The 23,023-nt window shown below is 41.9% G+C and overlaps 3 protein-coding genes across 3 annotated transcripts in view; 1 reads left to right on the top strand and 2 right to left on the bottom strand.

The window, feature by feature from the left end:
• Window positions 1-7,324, bottom strand: part of msh3 (mutS homolog 3 (E. coli)) — a 35,244-nt gene extending 27,920 nt beyond the window's left edge. Inside the window, exons 1-8 of the mRNA XM_031856677.1 lie at window positions 7,072-7,324; window positions 6,863-6,983; window positions 6,247-6,530; window positions 5,751-5,966; window positions 5,263-5,379; window positions 5,054-5,171; window positions 4,803-4,942; window positions 3,809-3,975 (exon numbers count right to left, since the gene is read on the bottom strand). Of these exons, the coding sequence (XP_031712537.1) occupies window positions 3,809-3,975; window positions 4,803-4,942; window positions 5,054-5,171; window positions 5,263-5,379; window positions 5,751-5,966; window positions 6,247-6,530; window positions 6,863-6,983; window positions 7,072-7,197 (1,289 nt within the window). The 5' untranslated portion in view covers window positions 7,198-7,324. The remainder of the gene's footprint in view (window positions 1-3,808; window positions 3,976-4,802; window positions 4,943-5,053; window positions 5,172-5,262; window positions 5,380-5,750; window positions 5,967-6,246; window positions 6,531-6,862; window positions 6,984-7,071) is intronic.
• Window positions 7,325-8,247: 923 nt separating this feature from the next.
• On the top strand, window positions 8,248-17,181 carry LOC116388633 (uncharacterized). Its single transcript, XM_031856676.1, has 6 exons — window positions 8,248-8,573; window positions 12,014-12,121; window positions 12,720-12,868; window positions 16,248-16,428; window positions 16,686-16,784; window positions 16,892-17,181. The coding sequence occupies exons 1-6, from the start codon at window positions 8,528-8,530 to the stop codon at window positions 17,038-17,040; spliced, it is 732 nt and encodes a 243-aa protein (XP_031712536.1). The 5' UTR covers window positions 8,248-8,527; the 3' UTR covers window positions 17,041-17,181.
• LOC116388617 (myogenesis-regulating glycosidase-like) overlaps window positions 17,171-23,023 on the bottom strand; it is an 18,370-nt gene continuing 12,517 nt past the window's right edge. The window contains exons 3-6 of the mRNA XM_031856652.1: window positions 22,193-22,724; window positions 20,403-21,207; window positions 20,174-20,292; window positions 17,171-19,819 (exon numbers count right to left, since the gene is read on the bottom strand). Coding sequence (XP_031712512.1) covers window positions 19,472-19,819; window positions 20,174-20,292; window positions 20,403-21,207; window positions 22,193-22,724 — 1,804 coding nt within the window. The 3' untranslated portion in view covers window positions 17,171-19,471. The remainder of the gene's footprint in view (window positions 19,820-20,173; window positions 20,293-20,402; window positions 21,208-22,192; window positions 22,725-23,023) is intronic.

The raw sequence follows: 23,023 nt of genomic DNA, 5'->3' as shown, positions 1-23,023 counted from the left end.
CACACACACACACACACACACACACACACACACACACACACACACACCATAATCTCTCCCTTCAGTCACTGGTCAGACTGACAGCAAAGACTGTATGAACGTGATCAATAGAGCGCATATTGTGCCAGCCGCTCAAATGCGACCATTAATCATTTAACCAGTCGATTCAACCATATTACGAGGTTTACCAGAACAGCGACAATCGCTGGTATTGATCTGGGGAGAGAGGCATGCGGTGTGGCATTTCTGCAGGACCCAGCATTGTGAACCTGGGTTTAGGAAGTCTCAGTCTGGTTTGAGGTTGACAGGAAACTACAATGCTGGACACCGGTTCAGGTTTAGGTTCAGGTAACCAGCGTGCAGATAGTTTCTGTTTCAGTTGATTTCCACTAATACAATGAAGGTGAATTTATTTTGTTTTTATTATTGCTGCTCACTGCAATGAAATTACATTATACAGAAAAAGACTTGACAGTCACATTGGGAGCTAAATGATATTGTCAGCAAGCCAGCATGCGCACAATGACGACACTGGCACGCTAATGTGTAGCAGGTGTATTGCAGCATGCTAACGTTTGCTAATTAGCACTAAATGCAAAGCACAGCCAATGTCAGTTCTGCTGATATTTGGTCAGTTTTGTACTAAATGATGGCGCTAGAGGAAAAGTAAAGAGGATCACCAGCATGATAAGGATTCGTCCTCTGGGGATCATGAACGTAACGTAGACAGGCATCTGGGCAAACAAAAGTAAAAGTACCTCCACGTCTAGAGACACCACTTAAAGGGTAAGTGAGAAAATGTTGCTTGGGTTTAGTTCTTCATATTGACCAATTCTCCCCCCCCCCCCAATCCTCAGAGCACTGTGATAGTGATAATTAATCAAAAGCAGGGAAGGTTAAAGGTTAAGTCGGAGATGTTGCCACCCAGAGAGCAGAGCTTAATGTGCACAGCAGATTAAGGCGCTCAATTAGTATCTATGGCTGTAGGGCGAATACAAAGCATTGAGAGCGTCCTTTAAACGTTTACACACACTCGTAAAATACACAGATTATGTCTTTTGGTGTGTGTGTGTGTGTGTATCTATCCTGACACATGAATACTGTCCTTGTACCCAGGACGTAATATTTACTTTCAAGAGCGTCAGTCACCGACTTAAAATCTTTGGAAAAGCGAGAACATTTGTGTTGACAGCCTCTGTGGCTCTAAACCCCGTCACTGCTCTGATCCTGACTCATGGCTCCAGGCTGTGGATGAGTAAGGCAACCAATGCCGCACCTAGCTGCCACCGAGGGACTCATTACCCGCCGCACCACGGACACACACACACACACACACACACATCCCATTGCCAGGGGGCCCGACCCCAGAGGCGAACGTTTTAAAGGCTCACATGGGTGGCTGTTTCTTTAACATTTTACTAATGGGTTGGAGTGATATCACTGTGATGTTAACATGTATCCATAAAAACATCCAATATCAGAATAATTTACACATCTCAAGTGTAATTCCTTTCAGTCTGATGAATCTGATGAATGATTAAGAAGAAGAAGAAAAAAATAAATCACAGAGAAAAATATCTTGGGAAGTCGCCAGTGCTAGTGACAGAATTTTTCTGTCTGAGCTGAACAGACAGACAGCTGCCATGTATTTGTATGAAACAGGTGGCAAATTGAGGAGAGTCTCGTCTCCGATGAGCACGACGCTAGAGAGCAGTGCTGCTCAAACACAATAATTGGGCTGGCCTTTACAGGTCCATCTCCGCTATAATCACTCAACACGGACGGCTAAGAAACAAAGCAGCGGGGTAGAGGGAGAGAGAGAGCGAGAGAAAGGAATTAATACAAATTAACCAAATCTTCCTGAATTAAATTTAAACAGAGGGGGGGGGGGGGGTAAGAATGTAGCAACTGGAATATAAAAAGAAAGGTAATGAGAACTGTGCACCACCACAGAGACACAAAGAGGCAGAAAGAAGCAGACATCCTTCCCATTTATCCAAACATCTAATCGAATCCACTCCACTCCGCTGCCTCCCCAGTTTCATTTTCGGAGCATCATGCAACCGCAGGCAGCCTCCAGATGAGCCGGTCCCCACTGGTGTGAACATGCTGGGTGCAGACCGTTGGCGGAGAACGAGACAAATGGCGGCACGATGGGAGGCAACAGGTTTCTGGAATACATCAGTCCAACAGTCACAGCCGCTGAACAAAAGGACAAGCTGTTAAGCTTTTTTTTTGGGGGGGGGGGAATTGTGTGGTTCACACAGCGGCCTGCACACATTAAAAGGAAGTCATGCTCATATAATCTATGTGCTTAAAGGACAGGTTACAATTTGTCAACACTGTCTTAAAACAATGTTCATAGTGTTTCCCTAAAAAGTGGCAGTGGAAGAATTGTAACAGAATAAGGACATTTCATATGAAAAAGGCTGCAACTCGGAAAGATATCCACTTGATTTGAGTAATTGTGACTGCTGAAGCCTCATGTTATCTTCATCTTTTGCACAGAACAAGAACTGTAGATTTTGTCCCCCCATCACTGACATTGAACGCACATTAAAAAAATGATATATTAAAAGGCCAATATGAAGAGGGAAAATGATTACAGCAGTCCTGTTTAAATGTCAGATTTGAGCTTTGTGACATGGTGTATTATCCTGCTGGAGGTAGCCATCAGAAGATGGGTACACTGTGGTCATAAAGGGATGGACATGGTCAGCAACAATACTCAGGTAGGCCGCGGCGTTTAAACGATGCTCAATTGGTACTAAGGGGCCCAAAGTGTGCCAAGAAAATATCCCCCACACCGTTACACCACCACCAGCAGCCTGAACCGTTGATACAAGGCAGGATGGATCCATGCTTTCATGTTGTTTACGCCAAATTCTGACCCTACCATCTGAATGCCGCAGCTGAAATCGAGACTCATCAGACCAGGCAACGTTTTTCCAATCTTCTATTGTCCAATTTTGGTGAGTCTGTGTGAATTGTAGCCTCAGTTTCCTGTTCTTAGCTGACAGGAGTGTTACCCGGTGTGGTCTTCTGCTGCTGTAGCCCGTCTGCTTCAAGGTTCCACGTGTTGTGCGTTCAGAGATGGTATTCTGCATACCTTGGTCGTACCGAGTGGTTATTTGAGTTACTGTTGCCTTTCTATCATGTCGAACCACTCTGCCCATTCTCCTCTGACCTCTGACATCAACAAGGCATTTTCGTCCACACAACTGCCGCTCACTGGATATTTTCTCTTTTTCGGACCATTCTCTGTAAACCCTAGAGATGGTTGTGCGTGAAAATCCCAGTAGATCAGCAGTTTTTGAAATACTCAGACCAGCCCGTCTGGCACCAACAACCATGTCACGTTCAAAGTCACTTAAATTCCCGTTCTTCCCCATTCTGATGCTCTCTTTGAACTTTCAGCCGGTCGCCTTCACCACGTCTAGATGCCTAAATGCATTGAGTTGCTGCCATGTGATTGGCTGATTAGCCATTTGTGTTAACAAGCAATTGAACAGGTGTGCCTAATGAAGTGGCCGGTGAGTGTATATCTATAAAGTTTGCTCCATCCGACTTCCCAGCAGCTGCAGCTTGGAAATAAAGCAACGGACTTTATTTCTTTGGCCCCGAGTAAAAAGCTCTAAAGCCTCACAAAGACATTTATCAACACTAGAGCCTGCTGGGGCCTCCAGACAACTTTTAAAAAAGACCAAATCTCACAAACACACACACACACACACACACACACACACACACAGATAAGCAGATAGTAAATGTGCGCAGGCTGCCCCCTAGTGCCCTGACAGCAGATTACCTGGCATTGGCGATGCTCTGTATGAGTCTGAGGGTTTGTTCTGAGAGGTCAGAGGGCACCAGGATCTCCACGGGGTTAATCTTTAGGACACGACCTTCCAGCTCAGAGCGAGACTGACCATCAGGGAAGCAGTCCAGTAACACGTCCCCTGTGCTGGGCTGAACCGCCTGCACACACAAACACATACATGTCATGACACTGGAATAATACATTTAGATAATCTTTGTGGATAAAGCAAAAAGAGGAATATCTGTTTATGGCTAATTCAGTGGCTTCAAGGGACGGGATATAACGTCACCACATGAATCTAAAAGACCTGAGATGCTAAAGGGAGAGTCAAATAATGGTATGAACAGAGTCTGCTGGCATCTTTTTTTTTTTATTATCTCACAGTGTGAATCTTATTATAAATCACCCAATCATTCCCCATAGATGAGATTATGGGACCTCATTAACTACAGGGTGAGAAAACAGAGATGACATTCTCATAAACGGGTAATTAACAACTAATTACATCAAAATACACAGCGTACCATGTTCTAGATGAGCAGTGAAAATAGTAAAAGAACATAAACGTTTTGTTTTGTCTTATTGTTTGTGGTTGTCTTTATTTATCTATTTATTTACTCTTAGTCTTATTGTTCCTATCAATTCATACATACATAATTCCTCCCCGTTATTTAATGAGGGTGGGGAATTAGGGACTGGTTTAAAATCAATTACTATATATTTAGTTATTAATTATTATTATTATTTGTAATACTTAATTTTATTTACTTTTTTAAGATATAAGGTCTACCGGTTTTAAGTATGTCTTGTCTGCCTTTGTTATAATGTATTCCAAAATCCTTAATAAAAAATTTTTCAGGTAAAATAAAAAGTAAAAAAACAACACACTGTGTATTGACAAACAACCTGAGATGTGATCTTGCTTTCATTTTCACATAAACTACAAATATGAATGCTGTTGTGACTTGGTACCCATCATACTCACCACCAGCCCCACAGTGAGCTGCTTCTTCGGTTTGTCCCAGTTCTCGCTGATACACAGCAGGAAGCTGTCAGGAGGGTCCGACACCACGTCACCACCGCCCCCCTCCTCCACATCGCCCAGTCTACAGACCGGGTTCACATCTCAGGAAGGCTGTCAAGGCTTTTGACATGCAGAGATAGAAGAAGCTGTTTTAAAAGGACACACACACACATACACACACACACACACACATTTAGGGTCCAGAAGGATACCCTCTCCCACCAGAGTGGACTTGGTGTACAGAGCACTCAGCTGACGAGAGAACAGAGCGTTCCTATTGGCCCCCGAGGCCTTGATCGCGGACGTCTCCGTCTGCTTAACCACACCAACCTAAAAAAAAATCGAAGACAATAACATTCGGATCAGTGACACGATTAACAGCTTCTGAACACGAGCAAAAAGAGACAGATGTATTTCACACCTTGTGTCCGTGGGACACCAACCGTCTGACGTGAACAAACAAACGGTGCGTGGGGATGCTGCACGTCATGAAGTTATGATCCAGGTGACAGACGATATTCAGCTCCTTCGCAGCGATCTGTTCTCACACACACAAAGATGACGTCTGTGCTGGGGCCCATCTCTCAACAGGAAATCTCTCCCTCCTCAAAATCCCATCATGCTCTCTAATTTTACTACTGAAAGTTTTATTTTTTTGATCTGTGTATTCATAATTCAGTAGTTAGATTAAAAAAAATAGTTCCATCCACTATGAGAATTTATAATAGAGAAATAAAATGTAGGACATGTGTGAAAGCCTCTAACAGTATGTTATGACATTAACACTCCTTTAAACGACAATGAAACACATTTTCACTATGAAGATATCCACCAATTGCAACACACATATGACATGTGTTGGATTGATACTGTTGACTTCCTTCCACAGAAGCTCCCTCAGTTAATCACCTCTGCATCCTCCCCAAAGAACCTGTACTTGTATCCACACTCCACAGCCAGCAGGGCATCCTTATGCTGCTGTTTCAGCGCGATGACCTGCTGTTCCAGGGGAGTGTACGCGCTCTTCGAGCGTCTGGAGGGGTTGCCGGAGTCGGACGGAGGACTCGGCTCTGCACCTTTTCCTCTCCGTCCTCCTGACTTAGCAAACTCAGACAAGGGGAACGCCTGCAACAGAAAAAATATGCATAGAAAATCATTTCAGCAGCATCAGTTTTCCCACTTAAAGCGTAAAACGGGATCGAACGCTTCATCTTTTATTCTGTGATATCTGTGGCCCAACAAACACGGGAAACAAACGCTTCTAATAAAGTTCATTTCAAATGTGTTTTTCGACAGAAGTGGGACCGCAGCATTTACAGACAATGGGCCTGTCGGCTGCTGCCTTGCTGATGGACACTATCGCAGGGCAAAATGTCCTCTGAGGGAACATTTATATATTGGGTACCTGTTCTGCAGCAGCCGTCCCTGAACTCTCCTTTTCTTTGACCTCCTCATCCTCATCCTCAAGCTCCTCCTCTGGCTGTTTAAGGCTGTTGTCCTCGCTGCGTTGATCTGTTCCTTCCCAGGGAGGCCGAGCGCCGCCTCCTCTGTCACGGATCGTACTGCTACCAGAACCACCTGTCTTCTGTTCGTCCCTCTGAGCGACACCGGGCTCGGCCGAGCAGGTGAAGCCTTTCAGCTTCTCCAAGGTGGAGGAGCAGAGGCTGCCGGCTGCCCCTCGGCTCCTCTCTGGGGTGAGAGGAGACGTTGGGAATAAAAGGCTTATAAACCAGTATAAGAGAATACTAATAGGTATCACCTGGATTCACCAGGGAAGATTTGCTGCCATTAGTTTGTCAGACTAACATCGTGTCAGATCAGATAAAACTCCACTTTTCTTATGTTCTAAGAAGTTCAAATGCATCCGGATCAGCTCCAAACTACACACATTACCAGGAGGATTTATTACTGCACATGCTGTTTGATGAAACGTGATGCTGGGAATGGGTGAGGGCGTGGGGGGCATGTGTGACAGTTAAGAAGGATCGAGTGGATGTTGTGTTTGAGGTGCACACAGTCACCTTTAGTGATCTGGCAGGGTGCTGGCTCACAGTCCAAATCCTCCACCTGCTGGTCTTGGACACAAAGCTTGGCTCGTTTTGTTGACAATCCCAAATCACTACGATCAGGGGAAAGTTTCTTCTGCAGGACGAAAGCAGTTGAGGTTCTGTAATTAGCATTAAGTGAGGTATAAGTGACCTGAGCATGTACTCGATGAAGCACGCCTCACCTTGCGTCTTGAAAGCTGGTGCAGAGCAGGATTCTGGTTAACGGAGGCGCCGCTGCTGCTCGGACCTCCGAAGTACCTGCTGATGGAGGTCTGAGTGGTGCAGGACTTTTTAGCGGACTTCGGCATGTTTTCGTTTGCTCTTACATTGTAAACATGCTTATGGTGTGCAGAAATCCGTGCAAACGCGAAGCTAAACAGCGCAGTCAGCGGCTTTGGCTGCCCCGGCTTTTCAAAACATAGCGGCGCATGTGCTGAGATCACGCGGCGCGTACATGACGCGGCTAAAGTCAAGCCAATCACAGCATTAGAAGATTTCCGGTTGCATTTGTTTTTCAAACTTAAACCACTATTCTAAATAATGTGGAGGAAATATATACAGTATGTGGTCACACCTGGACCGGAATAAGCAACGTTTTTCTTCATTGCATTGGAGCTATTTTTTTGATTGTCTGAGAGTTTAAGAGTTTATTATTATAGAGTCTATGTGATCTAGTGCTGATTAAAACAATTAAACGTCATAGATTAGCTACTTTAACTCTTGGCACGTCATCTCGTAACAATGTGTAAATTATTTCCGGTCTCATTATATATGAAACTGAGCCAGTTTTAAACTGCCCCATCGAGACAAGAAAACTATTACAATGATGTAGATCCTTGTAAAAAAAATAACGGATAGTGACGTAATAAATGATAATTATGATACAATTGTGATAAAATCAGACGATTTCAAAATAGAACACCAGCCTGATGAGTTTGAGACAAAATGATCTTTCCTATACGAGAGGCTAGTAAGATTTTGCAACTTGTTCTAAACAGTCAGTATAAAATTGAAATAATGTTTGCCCATTTGATCACTCCATATACTAACCTGATCATTTGCACCACGTCAACCTGGTGACGCTGTCTGACTGGTCAGAGGCTGACTGATGGGTCAGCAACGAAGGTCACATTGTGTCAATGTTTTTTCCACTTGTCTTTACCTTCTCTATTTCAGTACCACATGTCTACTCTGTTTTTGATGAGCATTCTGTCCCAGAGCTTGATGTGTCCTGTTGAAGGAAGTGATTTTTTGATCATCTGTTTTTAGAACCACAAGAAGGAAGTGAAAGTGCCTCTTTCGAGACAAGAAGTGAAAAGGATAGAAATAAAAGCTTTGTGAAAAGTTAGCACATAAATAAAATATTCAATTGTTTCTACTGTGAGAGATGATCTCATATAACAGCATTAAGTTATTGTCTTTTTTTCAGAAAAAAAAAAAGTGCATGGCTGTCTCAGGGATAATGAGGTCACTTTAAGGGTGACTTTATTCAAATCACTTGGGAGGAGGCTTTGTGAGGAAAATGCAAATGTACAAGCTCTGAAAGAAGACAGAAGAAGTTGGGCTGAAAGCGGAAGGCTTCTCTCCGGTTCTCCCCTCACTTGGCCGGTAAACAATCTGTTTTCCTCCGCGTTCACGATGCAGCTTTATGGAGCTCTGGTGCTGTTTATGACTCTGTCTGCAGGTAAGAACAGCTTTCCTATGTGTATTGACTGAATATTGTAACAATGAAAAATAAGGAAATGCTGTAGTTTTTAAATGCTGTTACAAAATCTGAAAAGAAAGTGGTGTCTGAAGGTAAAAACAATAGTTCAACATGTTGGAAAATATGCGTATTGACCACCACTGTTATTGTAGCGTCCAAACCTTTAGCAGAATGTAAATATTTAACAGCAAACTGAATTTGGCTCTTACAGTTATGTTTGTCCATTAAGTATAGGCTACAGCCAGCAGCTGAGAGAGTAGGAAAAGACAGAAACTAAAACATAATATATTGTTGGTTCCAGTGGCGGGCCGTGCATTTTATACCTGGGCCTACGCTGCCGTCCTGCAGCTGAAATACCACCTATAACCAAATGACGGCGCCACAGCTATTATTTGTTTTTAAGGCTGTAACTATATACACGTCTTCGTATTAAACCGTTCGGAACGAGGCTTACAATACATTTGATCAATGGTAGAGCATTTAGAAAATGCAAAAGCTTAAACTCAAGAAATTATAATGTTTTCTGCTCTCATGGAGGACAGTGGTTCTCAGCTGGCCTGGCTGCGGGATCCACCATCATTCCTTAATGACAAGCCCTAACCTACAGCGATCTTAAGATTTTACTTTCACAACTTCAACATTGAGCGTACTGCTCTGCAAAGTCTTTCCTCGTCTCAGTCCCCTGTGTCATGGTGTGTGGTACATCTCACGCGGGTTAGAATGCCCATATTTGATTGGCTGAGCTGCATCACGTGATGTGATTCACTACCCGACTAAGGGTACTTCTCAAGTCTCTTAAGTGTCATTTCCTCGCTCCTCGATCCTCGCTTGAACCGGAAGTTGTTTCTGCGCCGCCATATTGACGGCAGTCCCAAAGGCTCTAATGTAGCTCTGAGGAGCGAGGATCGAGGATGGAGGAGGGACCTCGGAGGAGCCGTGAGCGAGGAACCACTAGAACAGAGTTCCAGGAAGTCTTTTAACGGCCGACACGCCCCCTCATTGTTCATCAGTTATGTGATTGGACGCTGCAGCCGATCGGACTGACTGACTGAGTTTAACACCAGAGTGAAGACGGATCACAGAATAAACTCAAGCTTTATATTTGATTAGGTTTCTGATTCACCATCTGGTTTAAATAAATGTTCATTGTAGTCTGAACAACAAAAGGACCACAAACAACTTTCTTCATTTATTAGAAAGATTTGTGTTTTCATGATCTGATGTTTCCCTCAATAACTTTTATTATGGAAACAATTAAAGTCAGAGAGAGCTGGAGAGTGAAACACTTTTTACATCATTCCTGAGTGTTTGATGAGTTTTATCATTTAAGAGAAACAATAATCATATTCTGGGTTATTTAATAATGACGTCACAGTTACAATTTCAAAACATACAGACACAAATAATTCATATATAAGACGATCGCATTCCGCCGGTAGAAATCGATCCTGCGCTTATAAACAGAACACAGAACACAGTTTGTTAACAGACTACAGAGAGAAACACCTCTACAGTGGTGATTACTGTGTCTTTATTAGTTATTAGTATTATTAGTTCCTATTATTTACAGTGATCATGTGAACAGACACAAACTTCTCAAAAGTCTCTCCAGCTGTTAAAGCCGACTGACAGCTGATCCAGCTGTGATCAGCTGATCCTCTGTCATCAGAAACAGACGTCGCTTCATGTGACGCAACTGAGGAAAGGCCGTCTCATGTCTCCTAAAACATATTTCCTCGTTCCTCTCTCCTCGCATGGTTTCCTCCATGCATCCCTGGTGGGAGGGACTAAGACGCAAGGAAAGGACGCAAGTGAGGGAAACAGGGATGCAATTAAGAGACTTGAGAAGTACCCTAAGCCTCTGCTGTTAAGTTTCGTTTCACGATAGTCACGTGCTCGCCCACTGACCAATCACAGCACACTCTGCACCTCGTGGCAGAGCTGCACATGGACACTGAGCTGCACTAATGCTGACATCATTATAGGCCGGCTAGCAGGTGCTGACACATCAAAGAATACGCCCAACATGTCAAACTAAAGATCTGATTGGTTGAACACTATGACAATCAACAATATCGTCCCCATTCACTTAAACTGCACATGGATGCAGTTGTGAGTCTGCAGGCCTGTGGCGTCTGTTCTTACCTAGAGACCTAGAGACAATCTGATTGGATAAAAGCTCTACTTAAAACAAGCTACAGTGGAAGCAGAGCAACTGAGGAAGACAGTAGCTGTGCAATGAGAAAATAAGATAATGGGAAAAATATTTTTATAAATTATAATACATGTAGTGTATTTAAGAAAAATTATTCAATTATAAAATAGATATAGCTTTGTGATTCTGTTTAGGCCAGCAGAGAAGGCACAAAAGTGCAATAACATTTGGTTTGCAAACACTTTAAACAAATAAGGTTATTTTTAACAGCAGTATTCCCTTTACACAGTAGCAGTTAAAATACAGTTATGAATCTGATAATAGATATTCAGCCGGTGTTCACAACTTTATCTTCAAGTGTGTAATAGATGCAATTTTTTTATGTTTGTTAAATTCTCAGTAGCGATAACTAAATGATATGCTTATTATACATATTCCAAACAAAAACAACTTTAAAAACTAAAAAAATTATTAAAATGAATCATTTATTTTTTGCTTTTTTTGGTATTTAGGTCAGACACATATGGAACGCTGATTACCGTAATACGTGTGGTATTTGTTATAAATGTAAGTTGGTACATAGAGGGTGATAAGAAGCTGTAGGCCCACTTGGAGGGCTTTAGGACCCAGGGGAATGTAGGTGAAGGAAACAGGAAGAGACGGAAGAGACGCCACATAAACAGCTGTTCACCGCTTGCTGCTGGCTGGTCAGCCAAATTATTGGTCAGGTTCTTGTGTTAAAAATGTCCGCTTAATAATAAAAAACAAACTGCATTAACGTGCGATTAAATAATTGTCTGCGTTAATTAATTAATGCGTTAATGCGATAATAACACGTTAACTTGCCCAGCACTAGTATTTGTTTTTATTGGGTTATGTGTCAAACTGTCTCTTGCGCTGAAGCATTGACCTTTTTTAGTCTTCACTGGTTAACCTCATGGTGGCAAAAAGACGGCAAGAAAAGGAAGTCCATTGCCCAATAAGAGCGCGTGGTCAGTAGTCACCAGGCCGCTCTGTCTGGGCTTCATCAGTCTGACGAGAACTCTTGTTACACGTCATCTCCCTCCGCTCATTGTTTCTCTTCTTGGCTATTTATGCAAAATGAAGCGATCACACACTTGCTGCAAAACACTCGCAACATAACATAAACTGTGTGAAAACTGGTAAAAAAATTTAATTACATTTTTTTTAAAGGAGAAGAAGAAAAGTGATGTGTAATATGTGCCATGACTTGACCTGATGTGTTCTGTGTCTCTGTGTCCAGCATGTGGATTAAGATGCTACACATGCACAGCCACCGACCCTCACTCCTGCACGGACACCAAATCTTGTTCTGTCATCTTCAACCGTTGTTTCTCTCTCAGATTAGAAGGTAAGTTGTTCCTTCACATTTCTCTGGCTAATAATGCACACACCAAACATCAAACAGCTGGTGTACAACGACAGGTTGCTGTACTGAATGCCTGGGGGCCATTATTTATTTTTATTTATTTTTATTTTTATCGTTTAATTTGCAGGGCCAATGCCCAATATATATCTAAAAGCTCCTTTTCATCTGTAGTCCCTGGGGGGGAGGCCACAAGTGTTGCTCAGGTTTACAGAGATATAAGATGAGCTGTATCAAAACCTTAGACTTTTTAAAAAGCAGACACAATAAAACACCAATCAATAAACTGAAAAGCAAAAGAAAAATGAACAACCAACAAAACATAAACAGAAGAACCAGACTAGATACCCAGCAGGGAGCCCACTATCAGCACCAGTAGCCTTAACAACAGACAGTTCATCAGGACATTTCCAACCAGACGGTGTCTCTCAGCTCACTGATGACAGAGCTGATTGTTCAGACACCATTTGAAATGTCTGAAAGAACTGCCCTCTCTGATACTCCACATCCCTTATTCGCATTCATACCCATCATATGTTTTGTGAACTGGTTTTTCTGAGAGTTTCCCCTTTGTGTTTTGCAGGTTATAACATGGTTACCAAGGGCTGCCAAACCAGCTTATTATGCACAGGTTCCATGGCTTGCTGCGAGGGGAACTTGTGTAACAGTGCCACACCAACTGGTCCCAGTGTCATCCTCCTGCTGGTGTCCTTGGCCATGATCACGCTCTCTCTCTGAAGCTCTGCGTTTTTGTTTTTTGTCAATGCAGCGCTTTTTTTTTGCTTTCTAATTGTGAACTGCAAAAACTGTTTCTACGTGAGTGAGACGATCTTTCATTTAAATGTCTAACTTGTGAGACATTTAGTCTTAAAAGTCTGACTTGTTTGTGTGCAGCTTTTTTGTGTTTGTTGTTGAGTTAACGATAAAATTCTCTCACCTCTCCAGCTTATGAAACCTTTCCAATATTCAGCCTAATTTTAAACTTAAATTTACTTCTTTTTTTTTTCAAGCACATGCTTGTAATGTAATAACGCTAGCACTAGACGGTCCTTATTGAACATTTCCCAAAAAAGCAGTGCAGGAATGAGTCCTAAAACCTGAAAATGAGTTCGCATTTTTGCACCTCCAAGTTGATGCTTTATGAGTTTGAAAAAGGGTCTGTGGTTAACATGAGCTTAAGATATTAACATTTTGTTCCACTGTATAGAATTTGTCAGTAAATATACATTTTGAAGCATTTAAGTGTCTTAAAAGAGGTGGCTAGTGGAGACTATAAACCTCATAAATTGAATTGTAATTCATCATATATATTATTTATCTAATTCATATTTGGCTGCTTGTTTGTGTTTTCTCTGGTGCTTCTCTGCCTGTAAACTCTTACAGGATATGCTCTATAGTTGCAGAGTATATGTCTGCTGTAGAATTAACCACTGAGATCAGGAAACCAAAACCAACTCAGTTTTTCTCACACATTAAAGTTTCAAGTGTACAAGTCTTACGTCTGTACGTGTCTTCGTAAACTGGTTTCGGACAGTTTTCTAAACGTTTGTGTTAGGTTATAACATGGTTACCAGCTTCCTGTGAAGAGAACTTGGTTTTCTTATACATATTTAATTAGCATGGTTGCAGGGACCATAAGATCAAAGATTTCCATTGCCAACGACTGCTTCTCTGTAATTGTTGTGGCTATGATATGGAACAAGCTTGAAACTTGATACTTGATATTAGGTCAGGCAGAAACAGGCCTGGGAAGCTGAGACAGATGCAAAGGAGGCCACCAGGCCAGAGTGTGTGGCTGGAAACGATCAGATGGAAATGTGCTGGTATAAATAAGTAATGGAGGAAATGGGGAAATCTAGATAATGGGGATGGCGGGAAAGTGATTGCTGCAGGGCAAGAAGGAGCATTCGGATGTGTAAGTCAAGGTGGGGGGGGGGATGGGCACGAGCAGACAGACAAAACCAGAAAGAAAGAAAACACCCCTCAGTCAAACAACTCTTACACCACATCCTGTTGAGAAGAGCCAATTCAAAGTAAAGCATGCTAACACCGTGTGATTGCAGAATAACCAACAGACATGTCTGCAGTCAGTAAATGGTAGCCCTTCATGAGTTGTTCGTATAGAGGCAGATATGTTTCTGTTTGCGGATATTATTAATCTGTTTTATGGTGTTTCCAGTGGGATCACTTTTCCCCGCCCTGATCAACTTCATCTGTTCCCAATCCCCCTCCTCCTCCTCCCTGGATTATTTAGTCTGTGTGCTCCCCTTTGTTATATAATAATACATCTTACTTTAGCTCTATAAGGATAGCCTTTCTTTATATGTTATGTCATCTTTGAAAAACATGATGATACTGTGAGCCTGCATGACATGATTTAATTGAAAACTTTGAATTAATGAATTAGAAAAATTTGATTAATCATGAATTTAAATATATATGTACAGTATCTAGATATACACTGTACTATACATAGTATTTTATATATAAAGCTATAAAGAAGACATTTAGCTTTCCGTTTATCATTCACTTTTAAGATTTACATAGTATCTCAGTAGGATACATTAATAAGGTGATATCCTTCATACCATCTTAGCTAGCTGGTTCCCCACTGACAGTATATCAACAGTGAACCACAGTAGTAGTTGTAGACTGCATTCTAAATATCTTTAATGATGTGCTTTATTTTATGATACTAGTCAGGGAAACATCAAGAATCAAATAAATTATGAAAGTGTAAAAGGGTTGTTTATGGGTTGATACCATTTCACATTTAGTGCAACGTTTAACCATTAGTTTACCTCTCCAAAATACAACATTAAGACACCAAACCTAAAAGAACTCATGCTGTGATTTGGTATTTAAACCTTTTCACATGGAGACTTCGGTAAGAACTTAATTTTTCGCCATTTGGATGACGAGTGCCTCTATTCTGGAAACTGCTGAGAAACCCCTTTATTGTCAATAAAGTTTGATGAAGTTGTGATCATCCTAGAGGTCACAACAGGTCATTCAGTTCATGAAGTGACGTCAAGTTTTAAAGAAATAGTCTCTATACAATTAAATGGTTTATATAGGGACTAACATCACACAGGAATAATACAATTTGTCTCACTAAAAATAATTACATACACCTTTTCAGAATAGGTAAAAATAACACTTTCATATTGTATGAAAAAAAAGAAATCATGTTTTTAGGTTTCCTAAACGGCAAGGGATTAGCATGAAGGGGGCATGTCTGTAAGTGTGGTTTACATTATTTACTACATTGTGATTTGCAAGTGCCTTCATCATTTCAAGTGTTTATTGTGAAAAAAATGTTAAGGTCATCTAGTTTATCATCAGAAGAGTCAGGCCCATTCCCATTAGGCCAAATCCAAATGTCCCCCCTAAACCCTCAAACCCTGAACCCTCAAGGACTTACTGACGTCACCTGGTAAGTGGGTGAGTGTGAGAGACTGTGAGGGCTTGAGATGCTGTAAATAGGAATGGGACAGCACTTTGCTGCAACATATCATGTTACCATGAAAACAACAAAAAATATGATGTATACTTGTGTGTATTTATTGTATACTTTGTACTCCCTGATTTGAAAGTCTTCCAGGCTCTTTCCTCACAAGATGAGAGGTAACTCATATCATCTATTTACTCGTTTTTGTCAAAACAGCTTCAATGACAAAATCTAATATTTGATGAATAAATAAATAAATATCTTCTGATTTCATGTTTATTTTTTGTTCAATCTTTAACCCTTAATGTTTCACAATAAATGACATATATACTGTTTAACAAACAGAAATAACAGGCCCTGATGGCAACAGAGAGAGTTTGCTATAGATTGCTCTGACGGATCATTTTGTCCATTTAGTATTTTTACTTATAAACAGGTTTTTTTAACTTAAACTTGAGTGAAATCTTGAATCTAGGACCATCACAGCTTTCTGACAGTCGTAATGAAACCAGAGGCAGTAAAGTGAGACAATAACTTCACTTGAACATAGTTTGAACACTGGCAGCAAAATAAATGTGAAATGTCAGTTGTTGTTGTTGTTGTTGTTGCAACAATCAATATAATGCTTTGCGGTGAACTACTGCAGGCTGATGGGAGGAGGCTTTCATAAGAAACGCAACTAGGTTTCTAGACAAGACTGGTGGATTGGACTATATAAGGGCGAGCTTCAGCAGAGTGGACATCTTGTCTCCAGTACGCAGTCTATTAAACATCTGTTTTTTCTCTCCGTTCATGATGCATTTCTATGGAGCTCTGATCCTGCTTGTGACTGTGTCTGCAGGTAAGAACAGTTTATGATTCATGTGCCTTGGCTTGTAATATCATTGTCTTGTTTTTGTTGGGTGTGGGGTTTTTGTTTTTTGAGGGATTGAGGATACCATATTTCATAGTTTGCGTTTCCTCTCAAGTTTATCTGCTCGTTCTCCTGCTGGAATTGTTTCCAGTAAGATTTCATTAAAAAAAATGCACAAAACAATGAGCATTACATTTGGATTAAGTTTAAAACATGTGTGTGTTGTATTGTGTAATTCTGTACAGCATGTGGATTGGAATGCTACTCATGTGAAGGCAAAACCTGCAGTGACAAGTTAACTTGTCCCGTCGGTATTGACCGTTGTTCCAGCATCAACGTGAACGGTGAGTGGTTCTTCCAGATATTGAACATTTCAAATAGATTATCTGAGCCGATATGTTGCTGTGCTGAAGGCTTTTATTGTTGTTGAAACTGAGTTTCTTTCCATCAGGTGCCATCGTCAAGAGCTGCATGAGCAATGTTTTATGTGTTGACCCCATAAAGTGCTGTAACACAGACTTGTGTAACAGCGCTACACCCACTGGTTCCAGTATCCTCCTCCTGCTCGCATCCTCAGCCATTATCACACTCTTTCTCTGAGGCACTGGAGCAGCTACAGCTTCACAATATTTCTCTTCTTTCATACCCAATTTGTACAACTCAAGAAGAGTAAACAAAGTCTCAATATGTAAAAGCTGACTGCAGGTCGATATTTGTTCAATAAAAACACTTGTTCGACCATTGAATCGTTTAATTCTTCTGCATTTCACATCAACGTGTACAACAAAAATAGCTTTATGAATCATGTGACTAATTAGTGACAAAACAGGAAGAATGAAATATGAACCATCGTGAGCAAATGAATCCATTACGTGGTTAGATGTTGATCCTGAGGATTACTGACGCAGATCAGCACACCCTAAGATTTTGCATTTCCTGCTTTGAGTCCAGTGGTTACTTTTCATCGCCAAGTATAGTAGCTGTCAAATAGTTTCTTTTTGTACCTAATCCTTCATCAATATTCTTTCATCTAAGTCAGAATGAGGCAACACTTTCTTTTAGGGGGAGAAGAGGAAATCAGGAAATGTGGCATACATATGGCACACTGATATGCCATATGTATGCCACACAAAGGCCAATGTTTTACAAGTGGAGAGCACATAGTTGGTCAAATCATATACTTTAGTTTGTTCTCAGCATCTTAAACAAATATAAATATGTGTAGAATATATAATGTTGTGAGAAAAATGTCTGACTTCAGTTTTGGGGATGTTCATGTTTTCAACTCATTAGAAATTTATGGTAATTACAAATATGAATATCAAGCTTTTCACATCCGTTTTAGATTAGTATAAGTATTAAATAAAAAGGCCGTTGACAACAGCAATCATTCAATCAAGTAACACTTCCCTTTAGCATTTCAGACTTGTGTCACAGTGGAAATATTGGCCAATTCCCTTTTTCAGTGTTTTGAATGAATCCCTTTTAAATATATCTGACACTTCTCTGTCACAATAAATACATAGAAGTAATTTTCCAAATGATGCATTTATCATTTAAGAAATGTTGCAGTCTAGTTTACAAGTCAAAGCCTGTATTTAAGATTTGAACATTCATGACGCTGGTGCCATCTGGTGGTAGTATCACGAATGCAAGAAAGTGAAACGAAGACTTCCAATTCACAATCGTTTCAACAAACAAAAAATAATTTGAAAGAGGACTAATCCCATAACAGTTCTACATATAGTGACTTTTAACATTTCAAAATAACAGCACTCACGCTAGCTTATATTCTATTATTAATTTCAAGCAAGGCATTTTGACAACTTAACAGTGATGTTTTACTTTCATGCCAGAAATCACTGTGTAAGAGCAGACAAACACGTATTCAGATGGCAGATTATTTTGCAATGCCAATGCTCGAAAACAAAAAGGTGCAAAGCATCAAGCATATATCACTGTTTCACCGCTGCACTGGTTCTCTAAGCTAAGCACAGCATAGCTTAGTTCAGCTGATAAGGCAAATAAAGTCACATGGCAGACATGGATGGGACGTTATAACATGGCATCTTTGAGAACAATACCGGTTTAACAAGGCAAACCAGTAGCATCGGTGCAATACATCTATTTCTTGCCGTGCATCAACTAAATTTATTCTAACTTCTCTTTTATTTCCCCTGAGCTGGTGGAAGACGGAAGATGAATGGAGAAATAGATTTTGGCACTGAAGTGGGAGAATGGCACGACCAGGAACAGGTCACAGGAATGTAGAAGTAAAAATATTCGCACTCTGTTGATCATGACAAGAACCCCAAATTTACACCCAGAGTCACGTCAATTTACTATGAATACATTCAAATACTATCCTACAAATGAAAAGCTCATAAATATAAAGAGAAAGTGACAAATTAGACACATGCAGCTGTCAATGCATGTTAACTTTAACCATAGGTAGTTAGTAGTGTTCACAATACAGCAGTTACCATGGTGACATAAGGTTAGGCATGCCCTCTGAGTGCATCTGTGCGTATTTATTGCTGGTTCAGTGCCTAAACCTGTCAGCCCACAATAGAGACACACATCAAACACCTTATCGCACAGGTATTGCATCTACCTCTTTATCAGCCTTAAAACCAAAAACACTCGAGCTATGGGCCTTGGAGGACTCTAGATGTGCATTGGGTGGAAGACTGCGGTGACGATACAATCAGAGATCGGTGTAACTATTGGCTGTGGAAGGCACATGAGGATGAGGATCGGCTTCAGGATGGAGCGAGAGAATCAAAAGTGAACACAAGTTTTCATTCTAATTCTTTGTCCAAAGAAAGAGCAGATCAGAGGAGATGTGAGGTTCATCTTTACCAAAAAATTAAATAAATCACACTCTGCTGTGGCGGCAGATCCCCTTAGTGGTCATTTCCCTTTGAAAAACAAACAAACATCTCCTGCTATTTCTTGGCTTGTGCTCACTAGAATATACATGTGCATACAATATGTGTGTGCGAGTTAAGGTTATGTGCCGTTAACGCCTTCAGTGAACCCATGTGAAGAAAGCTATCTCGTCCAGGTCCACGGGGTAGTCGGTGAGGTACATGGGGCCCTTGTCAAAATGTTCCCCCTTGTAGCTTCTCCATCGTCCTGCAGGCAGGTAGATGTCCCTCTCCTGCTTCCCTGGCTCCAACACCGGCGCCACCATCAGGTCGTCACCGATCAGGAACTGGGAGTCGATCTTGTACGCTGCCTCGTCGTCGTTGGCAATCCACCAGAGGGGCCTGATGATCGGGTCCCCAGTATCAAGAACCTCGCCTGCCAGTTCAAGGACCCTCGGGGCCACCAGAGTCTCGTGGAGCTCTGTGAACTTCTGCGCTATCTGCACCACCTGGAGGTGAACACACAGGTACAATGTTTGCGTCACAGTGGAGCATGTCGTCTAGCAGACAGTGTAGCATGATGGTTGGGTTATTAAGGGGGGGCAATGAAGTACATACAAGTAACATAAATTATTATTAGTTGTCTCCATTTATATACATTCATATTAATTCGTCCCCACTAATTATCACATTCATGGACAGGAAATAACAGAACAGGGAATAAACACATTTATTTCTTACTAGTTATAAAACCAGAGTTACGGATGTAACCATGGTTCCATGAATCATTGATGACCGCCAGAAGCAGTGTTAAAGCACTGCCTCTGGCGTTCAGTTAGGATGAAATATATCACTTTGCTCACCTCATTGTCATAGGCCCATGGTGGTATGGAGAACTGCATGGCAGGCATGAAAGCAGACAGCTCCAACCATCGGATGTACAGCTCTCTGTCCGGCAGAACATTTTTGCCATCTAAACCAACTAAACATACAACGCAGATGTCAGAATGTAGATCAAAACCACATCAACATGTGTCTTTGAGAGAGCTAACTCTAAAGCTCTCTGTAGCCATATGTTATTGAGTACCATACCTGCGGTGCGGTTGGGGTATGCATTCCCTCCTATCATATCAGGTAAGACAAACTGGTAGCCCAGGATGCTAATGGTGAGGACAGTCGGGATGATGGACTTGAGGCCGAGCTCATAGCCCCACACAGAGTCTCTGTCAATGATCCTGAAGAAGCAGGAGATGTCCTGACTCTGGTAACCCACCCTCAGCTCCGCACGCTCACTGAATGGGATGGCCATCTCCGTGTAGCGGCGGGTGAAGGTGGAGGGGTCCGACAGCGGGACCAGGGTGCTAAACTGGCGTGGGAGGTAGCTCGTCTCTCCCGCATCGAACTTGAAGGACGTCACGTCATAGCGGGTTTTCATCATGTGCAGATGTGAGGAATACCACTCACGGGCTTCCGGGTTGGTGAAGTCCAGGATCCCCCCAATGCCGTTCCACCAGCGCACCAGAGCAGGCAGCTCGCCGCTCGGCTCCCGGACGAACAGTCCTTTCTCCACAGCGACGCCAAAATTGATGGAGTCATAGTTGATGAAAGGATGGGTCCAGAGCGACACTTGAAAGCCGTCCTCTCTGAGCTTGTCAAACATACCGCTAGCATTGGGGAACTTCTGCGGGTCAAAGTCAAACTCTCCGTAGTCTGCGGTGTAGCGGTCGTCCAGCTCCAGGTGGGAGCATGTGAAGCCGTACTTGGTGATGTCAGAGGCGTAGCGCAGCAGTTTCTCCTGAGTCACAGCAGTCTTGTGGAGAGCCCACGTGGACCACAATGGCTGTTTGAAGACCTCAGGAGACGGCACCTTGATAGGCTTTGGGAAATACCGACGCACCTGAGCACAACACATGCATTTAGAACAGAGACTTACTACAGGTACTACATCAACAGTTCTTGTTTGTCTTCCAAACAAGAATGCACGGTGAAAAGGGTTGTTCCTTTTATTCTCTTTCTAGCCAGGAATTAGATGATAAGGCAGGAACGACTCTCATATGTGTCCATTAAATGTTCAGCTACGGCCAGACAGTTAGCCTAGCTTAGATACAACAACACAGCCAGGCTAGTTGTTTCCCTTTGCTTTCAGTCGTCAAGCTAAGCTAACCAGCCATATAACCCACAGATATGAGAGTGATCTGGATCTTCTCATTTAAGTCTTGGTAATAAAACAACTAAGTATGTTTCCCAAAATATCAAACTATTGCTTCAAATACTACTTTACAGAGACGTCGGCAGTGGTGTGGAATCAAAACTAATCTGATTCAAATCATTGTTACTTTAGCAACTAGTCTTTTTTTTTTTCTTTATCGATTTGTTAATATTTTGATTAATGAAGTAAACGCTTATCAAATGTAGAACACAGTTTCTCATCGGGCATAGTTGCATTTTCAAGGGTATTGTTTTCATCCGATCAACAGTTCAAAACCCAAAGGCATTCATAATATAGTAATATTAAACAGAGAAAAGCAAAAACTTGAACCAGAGACTGTTCGGTGGCTTTGGTAGATAAATTACTTGAACAACTGACTGAATTGTTATGGATTCATGTGAATCAGATGAACATCCAGCCAAGACTGCAACTTGGCACTGGTATTTCCTGTCATCTTCATTCTAATTTTGCTTTTAAGTTAAACAACAATTTGCTTGGCAGAGAACCAATGCACGCATTTTCAAGAGTTCTTGTGCGTATATCCAAGATTAAACAATTCACACTTCAACTTCATTCAACTTTGAAACCCAACTACACTGCACTTAAATGATTAATACATGTTATTGTAGCATTTGTGCTCTTTCCATCAACTCCACAGTACGTCTGTACTCACCATGTATTTGTGAATAGAGGTAACATCCGACCCCACACACACTCTATAGCTGAGTTCAGGTAAGGACTGCTGACCCTCTGGTGGTCTAAAGGGGGAGTCCTGGAACCGGGCCTGGAACCTGAGTGTCCTGTCCTTCTCCGACCAGCCCAAATGAAACGGTACAGAGTCATTAATCTTGATGGCAGTGGCGTTCGAGGACAGCCAATAGCGCTCCAGGATCCCCCCGAAAGCGTTCCGATTCGAGTAGACGTCACTGGTGATGAAAGGCTGCGGTTCCTCCTCGCCCTGCATCCTGATAGGCCAGTACTGGGTTGCCGTCTCCGCCCCTCCGTACCAATGAGATTCGTTATAGGCCATGGCGTGCTCCACCGAGCGCTTACTTTGCAGCTCCTCCCAGCGAACGCGGTAGCACAGCACCGTGTCCTTTGGTCGTACCGTCTGGATGAAGAAGTTGAGCTTGCCAGAATCTGACCGAGTGCAGCTCAGATTGCTGCCCTCCTTCGAGCAGGAGTCCAGATCCAGAGTGCCAAACCTGGGAGGGAGCACAGACAGAGGAGAAGCAAACATAAATGAACTGGTCAAGCACAGCAACTACTAAGTACTACTAGCGTATAATGACTATTAGACTGTAAGATGACCACAACAGAGAAGAAAATGTAATCATAACATAGAAGATACTGTAAGCTCCATTATATTACTCTGTTTGCCTGCAGGAGCAGAGAGTGTTCTGTCGATGAGAGCTCTGCTGATAAAGGACATGATTGAATCAGTCTTCCCTCAGGGTGTAATCATGTGTCTGTCTCTGGCTTTCCATTATCCATCCACACACAG

This window comes from Anarrhichthys ocellatus, unplaced genomic scaffold (assembly GCF_004355925.1).
Source record: "Anarrhichthys ocellatus isolate YVR2014 unplaced genomic scaffold, GSC_Weel_1.0 scaffold17, whole genome shotgun sequence".
NCBI classification, from domain to species: Eukaryota; Metazoa; Chordata; class Actinopteri; order Perciformes; family Anarhichadidae; genus Anarrhichthys; species Anarrhichthys ocellatus.
The sequence above is the reverse complement of the archived record's forward strand: the minus strand, read 5'-3'. Positions and strand labels throughout refer to the sequence as shown.